This window comes from Necator americanus, chromosome II (assembly GCF_031761385.1).
Source record: "Necator americanus strain Aroian chromosome II, whole genome shotgun sequence".
In the NCBI taxonomy this organism is placed as follows: domain Eukaryota; kingdom Metazoa; phylum Nematoda; class Chromadorea; order Rhabditida; family Ancylostomatidae; genus Necator; species Necator americanus.
The window spans coordinates 6,026,991-6,040,160 of NC_087372.1; the positions used below are offsets into that span (position 1 = coordinate 6,026,991).

At 34.7% G+C, this 13,170-nt stretch overlaps 1 protein-coding gene across 4 annotated transcripts in view; it reads right to left on the minus strand.

Annotated features, from left to right (window-relative positions):
• RB195_016982 (uncharacterized protein) overlaps window positions 1-13,170 on the minus strand; it is a gene marked incomplete at both ends in the record, with an annotated part of 129,903 nt that overhangs the window by 85,929 nt on the left and 30,804 nt on the right. For all 4 annotated transcript variants that reach the window (XM_064183759.1, XM_064183760.1, XM_064183758.1 and 1 more), the window contains one exon: window positions 12,818-12,890. In XM_064183759.1, coding sequence (XP_064039638.1) covers window positions 12,818-12,890 — 73 coding nt within the window. The remainder of the gene's footprint in view (window positions 1-12,817; window positions 12,891-13,170) is intronic.

The following is a 13,170-nucleotide window of genomic DNA, read 5'->3' on the forward strand; positions in this document are numbered from 1 at the left end:
AAAGGAATCCGGAGGTGGCTAATAAGTGCAGGCTGTCAATGCGTCAAAACAACTAGCGTATCTTTCGTTGAGTCATTAGAGTAAACAATGGAATGGATTAGAAAAGAAAGCGTGAATTATGAAATTCTTCGTCCAAACGCATCTACTTCGAATTCATTCAATTTTCCAGGATCTCCATACATAATTCCGGAGAACATCGTTGTACGAGCAAGTTTCGGAGCGGGACGAGGCGTTTTTATCATGATAGCTGCACGAAATTCGCAATCCATCCCGAATGAGAAATGGTTGCGAGACTGAAGGCTGATGCTTCACCAGTCGACTAAGGATCAGGCGGAGAATCGTCGTCGACGAGTGTCAAGCAAAACTTAGGGAATAAACACAGGGATAAGGGGATTCCAGGACAAAGTTAAAGGATAAAGTTTCTGGCGTTAAAATCAATCCGCTTGGGATGCGCCCCCACGTTCATTTCTAGGATGATCCCAAGGAAATTGAGGAAAACTCCGAAATCTAATGAGATTTTTTTCTGTAAGTAGTTCAGGAAACACAAAAAAATATAAACAAAAATATCACGCAAAAGACACATATTTACACTTCTTAATGGGTTGAGTAGATGTTTTACTTAGATGAAATAATGAGTGCTGAAAATTTTCGGAAAAAAATAGCATTATTATATGAGAAGTAGGTGAAACTACTGAAAAGGACAACAAAAAAAAAACAGATGACTGAGGTGTTTGTCGAGAAAAGCCGAGTTAAATGGACCCTAAGTAAACATTTACATTCAGCGCGTTCATCAAAAATTTCGTAAGAATTATCCAAAAAAAGCATCCCAAAAAAAGAAAATACGAAAAATTAGCTTTTGGAAAACGTTTTAGAAGACATTCCTTTTTTTCCTTTCCCATCGTTCAATTTGGTTTGAACACTGAAGCTAAAAAAAACTTTTAGCTTTCCTTGTTCAAACCAAATTGTAGAGAAATATCCTCTAACATTATTCTAGTGACCGGAAACCGAGCATATCATATTTCTCTTCTAATTTCCGGAAAGACTTACAAATATCTTCCAATTGAACTAGCGCAAAACTAAAATAATGCAGAAAAAAGCAGAGTTTTCATCACGTAATGAACGACCATCGCGAAATCCTATTTTTTCTAAATTTGGCAATAAAAAAATCCCAGTAAAACCACCACAAAGTCACGAAGGAACGTCGCGTTCACGAAAATGTCAAAAAATAAAAACTTCTTGGCGGTTTGATGGAGTTTTTGGAAAAAAGTGGTGGGAAAAACTTGAGAAAAGAGAAAGAAAAACGCTTCTCAACACATCCGAAAAAGATCTAGGATTACAGCGGAAAAGAAAAGGTCTAGTCGTCGGAAGCTGCTTGGCGTAGAAAAAAACCACTTTGAGTAAATTTCTACGATAAAAACTAAAATTGCCTGACTTTTTTCCCTTTAGCAAAAGCTTCACTCAGCATTTAAGGAACTTACATATGTATGGGACCTGTATTCCGCGTGGATAGCTAACCATAGGACGCGTAGGTCCCATCAAAATCGCCGCGGAACATCGAATGAAGTCCTTGCGCGGAACAACACTCGTAGCGTCTCGTTATTTTATCTATGCCCATGAACCACCTCAACGACGAAAAACTAGTTCTCCTGGCTCCATTAACTGGCCTATCAGTGATAAAATCGAGGTCGTCGAACCTCACTAAAAGCTTAACGGAACCGCATTGACACCAAACTGAAACCTCGTACGTAAAACTGGTACAAAAACACCATTATGACTTTATAGCCGTCATTCTGGATGAGCCAAGGTGAAGAAAAAATTTTTCATAGATATCTCGTACATAAAGGGGCACATCTATCACTTCCGCCTATTTTACAAAGCAGTACAAAATCAAATTTATGCTTATCATTTTTGTTTACTATTATTATTTTGTTTATTTTATTTTATTATTTTTATCTGCTTATTTTGCTCTCGTTTTAGGCACACGTAAAAAATATCCCTACATAAGGAATGAATAAAAACATGAATTTTAAAGAAATAAAACCCAGAGTATCTACTTTGGTTACTTTTGTTTACTTTTCTTTACAATATATGAGATCCAACATAAAAGTCCTCGAAACCTGTGCCCAATTGGAAATGTAACTCAAAATTTAGAGAGCGCTCAAAATTCAGAATTCCTCTGAACAGGCGAATAAAAAGAATAAGAAAATTAGGCAGAATCTGAGCTGTACAAGAAAACGTTCAGAATTCCTTAAACGAAGCCAATTACTTTGATAAGAACGAACAGCACAGGTGTAACGAAGCGTTTTGTAAGGGAACGGAGTTAAGGATGAAAATTATTCTTCCCTTCAAATTTTGAAAACTTCTACCCATGTCGTTGGTGATTCATGTGGATCCATGTTTTCGGCACATCATGTATTGGAAATAAAAGTGATGAGTATTCACTCTTGAAAAAATTTTTGAGACAGATGTAAACTCTGTTTCCAGATTTAAAGGAAATTGAACAAATACATAAATCTATCACCACCATATGTATGTAGGTTATTTAAAAATTTATAGTTACTTCAACATTCAACAACTCAAATATTAACCACAGGCACTGGAAGATCCTAAATTTTAGAGAACAATTCAAACGTTTTCAAAACTTTTGGAAAACACAGACCACAATTTCTAACAGAAAAAAACCAAAAAAAGAACCTGGATTTAAAATCTTTGCCGAAATTTGAATAGAGACCTAGATCAGTTGTATTCAAGTGTTAAAATTTTGAATATCACATTCTAGAAATTTCTATATGTCTCGTTTTCTCGCTATAAAAGTAGAAAACTAAAAACCTCAAAAACATCCACTTTCGAAATTTTAATCGGAAGAGTTTTATTTCCTGCATCTTTGATGGATTTACGTCAAATAAGCAAATGTTGGTAGAAGAAAAATAAAAGTTAATCGTGAAAATTTTGAAAACAGCTATCGCTATTGAAAATCAGATTTTTAAAAGAAAAAGCAGAAAATTTTCTGCAAAAAAAAGTGACCAAATTAAAACTTAAAAGTCACCTAAGAGGAATGCTATCCTAAAGGTCATAAATTTTTGTAACTCGTAAAAAAGGAAAATCTTTTTTATCTGCAATATAACAAGTCCTTTTGCCCTGTAAATCTGGAAGGACAATTAAAAACCTTTGCAAAAACTAGGCACACAAATCAAAAACAACCATTTCCAATGCTGCATCAACCTTTTACACCGGAAATGTTGCAAAATCTTGAACGAGACGAAGAAAAAAGATCGCCATAAATGTCGCGCGGACGTGGAATGACGCTATTAAAATGCAAAGTATGACCATATGACGAGTCTCGCGTACTGTAATAGCCGATCATCCACGGAAAAATACGACTACGGAAAAGACGTCGTCGTCGAGACGGCACAGACGGATGCGATGGTAGCGGTGGCGGTGGTGGTGGCGGTGGTGGCGGTGGGCAGCAGAGCACTGATTGAGAGATCTCTGGGGAGATATCTCGTCCGACTCGGCCGGGCATCAAGGACACGTTTATTTCGCGCACTGCTGGCACTTTTGATAGTATAAAGTGGCACCTTTGGGGAATGATCATGGAATTCTTCGGGGGCGCTGGGTAATTTTTTTCGAGGAAAATTGCTAGTGACATAGCTGCAGCGATGGTCGTGTGGAGGTGAAGGAGCAGTTTTTTTTTTGGCACTATGCCATGTGCACTCTCCATGTCACTTCTCACACAAAACCCTCGTGCCGAAACATCAAAGCCAAATCGCGTTGTGGGAGTGAGGTGAGCGAGTGAGTGTGACCGAATGAGAGGAAAACGCCGAAAACACATCATACAATTGCGTACAATACGGAATCAAATAAGGGAAAACACCACCACGATAATAGCGCCGAGTCGAGCCCGACTGAGGTGGTGAGGGCGACATGATGAGAAATGTGATTTTTTCCTCGCCTACCCGATAAAAGTACACAAGATCGGAGGTCGAAGGGGAACGATAAATGAAAGGATATTTATGAGAACACAAAAAATACGCTAAAAATATAAATAAAACTATAGAATAACATTAATTTTCCTTACTTCTGAAAGGAAATAAAATAATAAGATAAAAAATACAAACTAAAAAAAAGTTTTTTCTTGTGAGAATTTTGCACGATTTCGCTTCCGAACCGATAGCTATCGCTAACGGTCACAATTTTTTCCTGACGACCTGTCACGACAGTTTTATCTTCGCGCGGAATCATTAAAGAAGCGACACACACACACACAGCCGATATGAGTCATTATTTCACTCACTAAATCTGATCTGAACAGATCTGTGACGATCAACACTGAAAACAACATTGGTTCCAGCGAAAACGCGATATAATGGTTCTTTATAATATATAATAATGATATAATAGTTATAATGATATAATGGTTCGGCGGCAATTCACCTAGTGAAGAAATCATCAAATCAATAAAAAAAAATATAATAATAATTACTATTATAAAAAAATTAAAACTTAAAAAAATTCTTAAATTAACTTAAAAAATAATATAATAATAATACTAATTGTAAAAATTAATTTGAAAAAAAAAACAATATTTAAAACAAACAAAGAAAAAATTGTTCAAGTAATAATAAAATAACAGAGGATTTAAAATAATGTTTTTTTATTGATTGCATATTTACCCTTTGATTTATTCACGGTTTTATTTTCTTACCGGGACCACAACCACATTATATAATTGTGGCTTCGAGAACAATTTCTTTCTATGTACTTCTTGCGAGCACCTTCGCGAATTCACGACAGCTTTTTCCAGAATAACTGCGATGTTGCACTTTCAAGTGTGGAGTTTTCCTGGTTAAATTTCACATCAAAATTAGTTTATAACATATTTTTGATTGTTAATCGTTTGAGATTTGGAGCGGTTATTTCGAAGCCAACATCCATAACTGTTATTTTTCAGGAAAATAATTGAAGGCATCACCCCACGAATCTGAGGTGGTACGGATTTCAGGTGGAGTATTCGTATACGGGATCGTAGATTATGGAAAGAGGTGTGATTCCGTCCTTTTCTTGCTAATTATCGTAAAAAAATGGCCCGGACGATACGGTTTCGAGCGACCCGGCGCGCTATTTTCCACAACGAGTTCGATTGGAGCGCGCCAACCTTGTGCACGCGCCGCATCTTCCGGGCCCGTTTTTTACGGCGATTAGGAAGAAATGGACTTGAAGTCCACCTGAAGCCCGTACTACCTCAGATTCATGGGGTGATGCCTTTAAATTAGTGAAAAACTACATGTAGCGCCGTATGTACGTAAACGTTTGCCAAAGAATCCATTTTAATCCCCCATCTCTTTCTCCCACATGACGTCATCTTTCACAATGGAGCAAAATATTGAACTTGAGCTCAACAATTTACGCTTTTTTTTAATGAAACACCCGCCATTTTTGATAATTCTCCCCCTGGGCTTCCATATCTCATATCAACATTTTTATTTTGGAATGGAAGAAAATAATTTGTGCCTAGTATTTTAAAAGTATAAATAATGTATATTGATAACTACAACTACATAGCACAAAACAAAATAAAAAAAAAGAAAAAAGTGCTGGATAGCTGCGGAATGTTCCAGCAGATGACAAAATGATTGCCGAATCCTTGAATTATTGCAGATAGAGAACAGTTTCCACTGGAAATTTTGGGAAAAAGTACAATGAAGAGCTTTTAGCATTCTATTCAGGCATTCTTTTTTCTGTCTACTCCCCTACATTACATATTTGTACAGGCATCGTTCGATCGTATGCAGCACAAATCAGTATCTGCACTATTCAGTCAATAAGCCCACGTACATACAGTCCGTATTTTCGGATAAAGAGATTTTGAATGGTAGTCCTCTAATAGCCAGAAAGTTCTACTGAAAAAAAATCCTAATTTCTAATTTCTATTGAAAATAAATTTCTATTGTTTCTCATCAAATTATAGTAGACTGAAGTTTATAGTAGACCAGAGTTACGGTGGTTATGGTTCGGGACCAACTTATCAAAATACAATTAGGGGACCCAAAATGAAAAAAAAATAAAAGAATAAAATATTAAAATTAATTGCTAAACCTTTGTAGAAGAAAATAGCCATTATTTTATAGCTTCACAAGATAGTGATTTTGAAAAATTCTCGATTCTTGAATTTTTAAAGTTGAAAGACTTTGAAATTTGGGAAATGCTAAATATTTTAAAAATACACCAACCGCATACGCGAGAGCACTCCATATCTTAGAAGTCTGGTCTACATTTTTATATTTATCATAGTATTTTCTCCAATTTTCGAAAGTTTTCACAAAAAAAAACACTTCTGGAATTTTGAAAGATCGGATATTTCACATCTCCAACACTTGAGCCAATATGATTTTACTTGACCCATTTGAATAAATAAATTTCTAAAAATAAATTTAAAAAAATAAAAGTAAAAATAATAATATAAAATAAAAATAAATTCGGACAGTTGAGCACGATTGTAACTTCACAATGTAGCCACAAAAATTCTTCCTTTCATTCAAGGACCAACAAATTTTTTCGCAGAAATTTCATCAAAACTTGATCAACAATGATCAATTACATAATTGAAGTTTTCATCATCAACTACAGTACTCTTTGGATGCTCAGGTCTCATCTTAAGAAAGACTATGGACGAAAAAGATCTATATAATATAATCAGTCTATATAATAATTTTCTCGAACGGGTTTAAGAAATATATAAGTGTAAATCTTGTAAATTTTCTGAGAAATTTCGACAGGAGGAGAAATTCTGAGAAGGCCACGAACGAACGATGACAGCCACAAATGTCAGATGCGAGTGAACGGTGTGTGTGTGGCGCGGCGCCGTCATGTGCCAGTTGTTAAAAAGTTTGACACACGAACGAAATGCATAAGAAAAACCCCTCACTGTGCAGCTGAAAGGATTCACTTCGTCGAGGAGCATTCAAGCGCGATAGCACGTCCCAATTGTAGTGCATCGTCAAGGTAAAACTAACATGAAAGAAAAACCTCCAAGACGGCCGAAAAACCCCCAGGATTTCGGATAGGAAAGGACCGGGACGGTTGTTACGGTAGATACGTAAATAAACGTCGTAAGTCATAACTAACAGCGAAAAGAGTACGAGCAAATGTAATTCGAAATCAACTCGACTATGCGATTTGAACATCAAGTCATTCGAAAATCGTGAACTCAGAATATGATGCAAAAAAGAATGATAATGTCGAATTTGCTGGTAATCCTAGTCGAAAAAAAAACAAAGCCATGAAAATGGCGAATTTATGGAATTTTTGGATAAGTTTATGCAACAGAAAAAAGCACAAATCACTCTTATCTTCTTAAGAAAAAACTAAAAAATAGATTTAGTGGTTATCCTACTCGAAACAAAGAACAATCTCGTAAAAAATGACCAATTTATGGAAATCATGGATAAATTTATGCAGCTGAAAAAGCACAAATCACTCTTATTTTCCAAAAAAAAGATACTAGAAAAAATGAATTTAAAGGTAATTCACCGGAAGAAAAAAACAAAAATGATAATTTATGAAATTCTAAAATAGCACTTAAAACCCACAAATCAGGTTTATTAAAAATAGGATTACTGGATTTACTGGAGATACTACCCGAAACAAAGAAAAATACCATAGAAAATGGCGAATTTCTAGAATTTCTAGACAAATTTATCCACCTAAAAAAGTCCAGTGGGCCTTGTGTCCCAGAAAAACTAGAAAAAATAGCATCCTAGCTAGCGGACGAGTTATTTTTACGAGACAAGCTGCCAGCGGCGATGATGATGGGGCGGGGAAAATTCTCGCGGGACCCGAGCGCGCACGCGCCATATTGCTGCTGCTGCTGCTGCTGCTGCAGCCGCGCGTCGCATCGGTCGACGTTAGCGATTATGATTGATTGTGAATACGGTCACGCGCATACGGTAATCGTGATCCAATGATTTATGACATCATTCGTTCGGGATCGTTAGGATCGATAATGAGCAAAAGCGATTCTCCCAAGACGGTTGTACAGATAATTATGGGCAATTAACGCAGAAAAAAAACACGTGATTAGCGTTGTAGCCAAAGCCTAGTGCTGGATGTGTGTGAGCGAAGTCCGCAATTACACACAGAAAAAGATTTTAGATTCACACGACGAAATTTTCACGAATAAAATGTGTAATTTTAGTGTTTTTTTTTCTCCAATTCCTCTGACTTTCGCGGCAGGACGACGACGCTCGGCCTGACTGAGCACGTCGTCATCGTCGTCCCTCTGTAATTACGACGTCAATCTTGACATCTGACCGACGTTTTGTATGTACGGTTGAATGATTTTCGTGTAAATTGAGGACGTTGCAAGTTTTGAAGGCGAGCCACTGCTGAGGAGAAAAAAACACGAGAGATCTACACAGTCTCGATTTCAAGGAGCAGTGTAAGAGATAGGAATTGATCGACTTTTGTAATCCTTTAATGTTTTCTTAAATTATAAATTAAATATTATAAATAAATAAAAAATAAAAGAACTACTGACGTTAAAAAATAGCGCACAATTTTTTAAGAAAAAATATTTCGAAAAGATTAAAAACTTAGAAAGGATAAATAAAATACTAACTTTAAATATTAAAAACAAAATTTAGATGAAATCTAACAATGAATCCTAGCAGAATAATAAGATTTTTTTTGTGAATTTCTTCCGCAGCAAATTAAAAAGCAAACCATGAAAAACTTAGAGGAAATGAATAATTCCAATGTTCTTCCTGTTTCCCGAGAACAATTCCAGAAAATTAGCAAATATCAACTACAGATCTTGGGGAAAAAAACTACATACTTGTTTCATAGATTTTTGTTAGGAAGAATACGTAGTACGGCTCAAAAGAAAGGGCAAATTTTCAGGCAAATCTTTTCAAACGAGCAAAACATGTGAAATATTTGAACGTGCACGGCAATATTCTATCTATTAGTTCTATTAGTAGGATATTAAATATTTATGAAAGTAAACATAAAAATTCGCATTTCGCTATTTTTAACGTCAGTAGTAGTTGATGAAACAATGATTAGCTTCTCAATACTGATACTCAGTAATAAATGAATAGTATATAAAATAAACAGAAAATAAATAAATAACAAAACATTTCAGATGGTTTTATTCCTACAACGCAGATTTCTTCTTTGAAACCTTCCATTCTTATTTTTGAATCCACTATTCTCTTTCCCCTCAATCCGCGAAATAAAGTAAACGAATGTTGTAGGGACATGAGATGAGATAAGGGATTGATCTCCTACGGAAACCTACGGGAATATCTACAAAATGACAAAAAAATTGCACCTCTTAGCCAAAAATTGTAAAGTATAATGTGTGTTCACCTTTTAATGTTGAAAAGTTATCAAATCTGTGTATAACTATTATCCCTACAAAAAAGTAATGTTGTTTTCTTTTCTCAAATTAGAACAAGATAATTTTTTCTAATCTCTTTCCTTCTATGTCATGGAAATTATAAACCTAATTACGAATTATCCCATTCATACAGGATCCTCACGAATTAGCAAGTTTCCAAATTCGGATCTGTACGGTAAAGATGGTCCTTAATCAGAAAAAGAAAAGAAATGTGCTATTCCAAATCCGGTGGATGGAGAAAGAAGAACAAAAAAGACATTATTTTTTGGGGACTTCTAAGATAATATAGGAAAATAAAAATAATAAAAATAATAATAATAAAGAATAATATTTTTACAATAAGGTGTAGAGGTTCTAAGAAGCACGAACAGCAGCGGAAATGCAATCCAACTTTGCTGGAGAAGAAAAAAAAAGTAAATTTCAGATAATTTCCAATTAGTTTTAGAAGGTTATTTTCACGGAGTTCGAAGAACAATTGTACGAAAATTCGGTAAATAAAATAGGTAAAGTAAACACATAATAGTAAAAAAAATATGATAAAAAAAACAGACCACCTTAATCCCCAAAACAATTAATTCTGTTGGTTTTCTCGCAACACATATCATCTACATATCAGTACAGTTTCCATAGGGCACAAATCTAGGTGTAAGCATTTTTGGAAGGAGATCGACATCATACCAGTCAAGAAACGTTCGGATGTTACGCATATGTTGCCGAGTTTTTTTCCTCTTACAAAAAAAACCGTACACAAACGTACAATTCAAATTTCGAAATCGAAATTTCGTTGCATAAAAACAAAACGTTCATAACGATGAGCGGCGACAATTTTGAAAAAAAAAACATATTTCGTCGTGAATATCAAACATTCGACGACGATGCATACTAGAATTTCATGATCGTCATCGTTGCAGTGTGATTTGCGCCGCGTTAGTCATCGCTTAGAAAAGATTCGAAAATTTTGCATCGACTAAAAAAAGCGTTTGATTGATGACTCAGTGGCCAAAACGAATAGATGCGTACTTTGAATATAATTGAATTGAATATTAATGAAAATACGAGAAGTATTTAATTGCAAAAAAAAACATGAAAATACCAAGGTAAGCAGCAATAAATAGCAGTCTTATGTCAACAAATAGCAACAAATAGCCGCGTTATGGTTTGAAGAAAACTTATGACTGATATTTAGACTGGATATTTTTTTTACTTATTATAATTAGTAAGTTATATTATATTATAATTTTATAATAATAAATTATAATAATTATAATTTTATAGTAATAATATAGATATAATTTTAAACAACTAAATATAAATACATAGGAAACATAAGTAAATGAACGACCACTCCAATATAAACTCAGAAATTACCCAAAATTTCCGGAAATTCAATTCATACCGCATGTGATAGTGTACTAATTTCTTTTCAAAACGACTACCACTCCAGTGGAAAATTTAATATAAATAAGTAGTAGTAAATATAATTAAATGATAACGACAAGGGCAATATAAACGCAGAGATTACGGGAAATTTCCAAAAATTTAAAGCGTACCGGAACTGGTGACAAGCACTAACCGGAGCGCCTGAGAAAAATTTGAAAAAAAAATTGAAAAAAGCAAAAATAAAAAAACTGAATATAAATATAATATTAAATATAAATAACACTGAATAGAAATATAATATAAAATATAAATGTGTAAAAATTCCGTATTCTAAAAAAACTAAAAAAAAACGATAAACTGTATTTCAAACCTACGTTTCCGAAAGCCTCATGAGAACAAAAATCAAAGAGACACGAAGGAGTTCCGCCGGCAAAAAAAAAGAATTGACGATTCCCGCCTAGGCTCAAATTCCTTTATTTGCTGACAACACACGTCTTCGCCGGGGATAGGCACGTACAGTGCTGAGTCGGCAACTCCTCTGGATGACATGATCGATGGTAAACAAACAATAAGAAAATTGTTGACAGTTTGCCCAACTTAAATGTAATTGTAATTTAACTTAATTTGTTTTCTAAAGTGCACTACGTGTTCAACAGGTTTTAATCCATATTTGCAGTCGGGAAATTGAACAATTTTTTTTTTGTCAGTGAAATTTCACGAAATTTACTTAATGGGCCCTACAAGATGCTCTTGATCACGGTTAAATCGGTTCAGACATGGAAAATGACAAAAATGACATAGAAATAACAGTCTCTATTTTTTTATATGAATCAAATAGTTCAAAAAATCACTAAATATTTAATCACTAGGATTTTTCCGAGAAAAAAAGGCTGGATCATAGAAAAGAAAGTTTTTTCTCGAATTTTTAGGGAAACTTGGAAAATAAAAACATTGAACTTCTCAGAGCGCAAATCTATGCATATCCAGAATCCTAGGCTTCTTCATCTTATCCTCGGCATCGTTATTTCATCAGACCATTTCTGTCATGCAGGAGCAAAAAGCAGAAACATTATTATTTGAGCAAATAAACCAGAGTTTGGCTGATTTTAAAAAGATCCTGCTGAATTTGGTCTTTGATTATTAGACCTTTAGTTTTATAGTAAAATTATGCATACTTGAGAATTCAGGAATAGTTAGAAGAACAATCTCCAAAGGTAGGAAGAATTACGAAAGTTTCATTACACTTTTCTAAGCGCAATAGTGGGATTTCCAGAAACAGACGTCGAAGCAAAAAAAAAGCGTGCACGGAGTGCCCAATCAGCTGATCATCGATTTCAAGGTGATTTCGAATTTTCTACATTAAATCTTGTTTTTCATCTGGAAAAAACCTAATTCAGGAATAATTGAAACTAATTGAAACCGTCACATCAAGTGAAAATAACTTCTCAAACGGACTTCTTCACGTGTGTTTGAGGAGCTACTTGCTAAATAGAGTGGAACATCGAGTTGAGATTGAGTGAAGATAAGAAGATTCGAGAAGAACTAGTTTGTAGTGGAAACAAAGTATGTACTAGGTCGGCCCAAACGTTCCTTTTCAACCTTTGCGGTATTTTTTTTTTTGCCCAACGACCATACAAAATTTTAATCGATAGAAACAGTCAGCAGAGTTGTACAGTTTTCTTCGTCCATCAATTTGCTGGATCATTGATCCTTTTGACTAAAAAATTCAGGCTACTGTGAATTAGAAATGTTGACGACGGAGGAAAGAAACCTGCGATGCGACAAGATAATTACTTAAAAGTGAGATCGTAAGTGTCGTAGAAAGAGTTGCGAGGTCTTTCTGCGGCTCAATTTTGGTCACGGGAATGGTCGAGAGTACAATAAATCCTCAAGAGAAAATGAAATAACGGTAGATTCCAAATATAAAAGTGTGAAAAAATTCCCACAAGTTGCGACCACAATTTTGCGTGTAAACGTATGGTACATACGATGTATTACAGTAAGAAGAACATGAAAAAATGGTGAGTTGACGCTCACCTCTAGACGTGACCTTGCTGCTCTCAACTCCAGCAAGCGCCAAATACTGCAGGCATACGTTCAGTCCGTCAATCTGGAAAAAAAAAGTTGGTCCCATTCCCATACATCAAAAAAATAGAAAGAAAATAAAAACTAAGAAACACGAATAAAAAAAAAGAACTGTAGTCGACAAATCATAGAAATAACAGTAACAAATGCCGGTCGCTTCCAAAACCTCTCGGATTTACGAGAAAAAAAAAAGCAGCAACGATTTGATGTCAGAAAAAAGAGTACATATAACTTTTTAACCTTTAGTATTTATTGATTGAATAAAAATTCAAGTAAAATGACTAAATAAAATGTGAATGACGGGA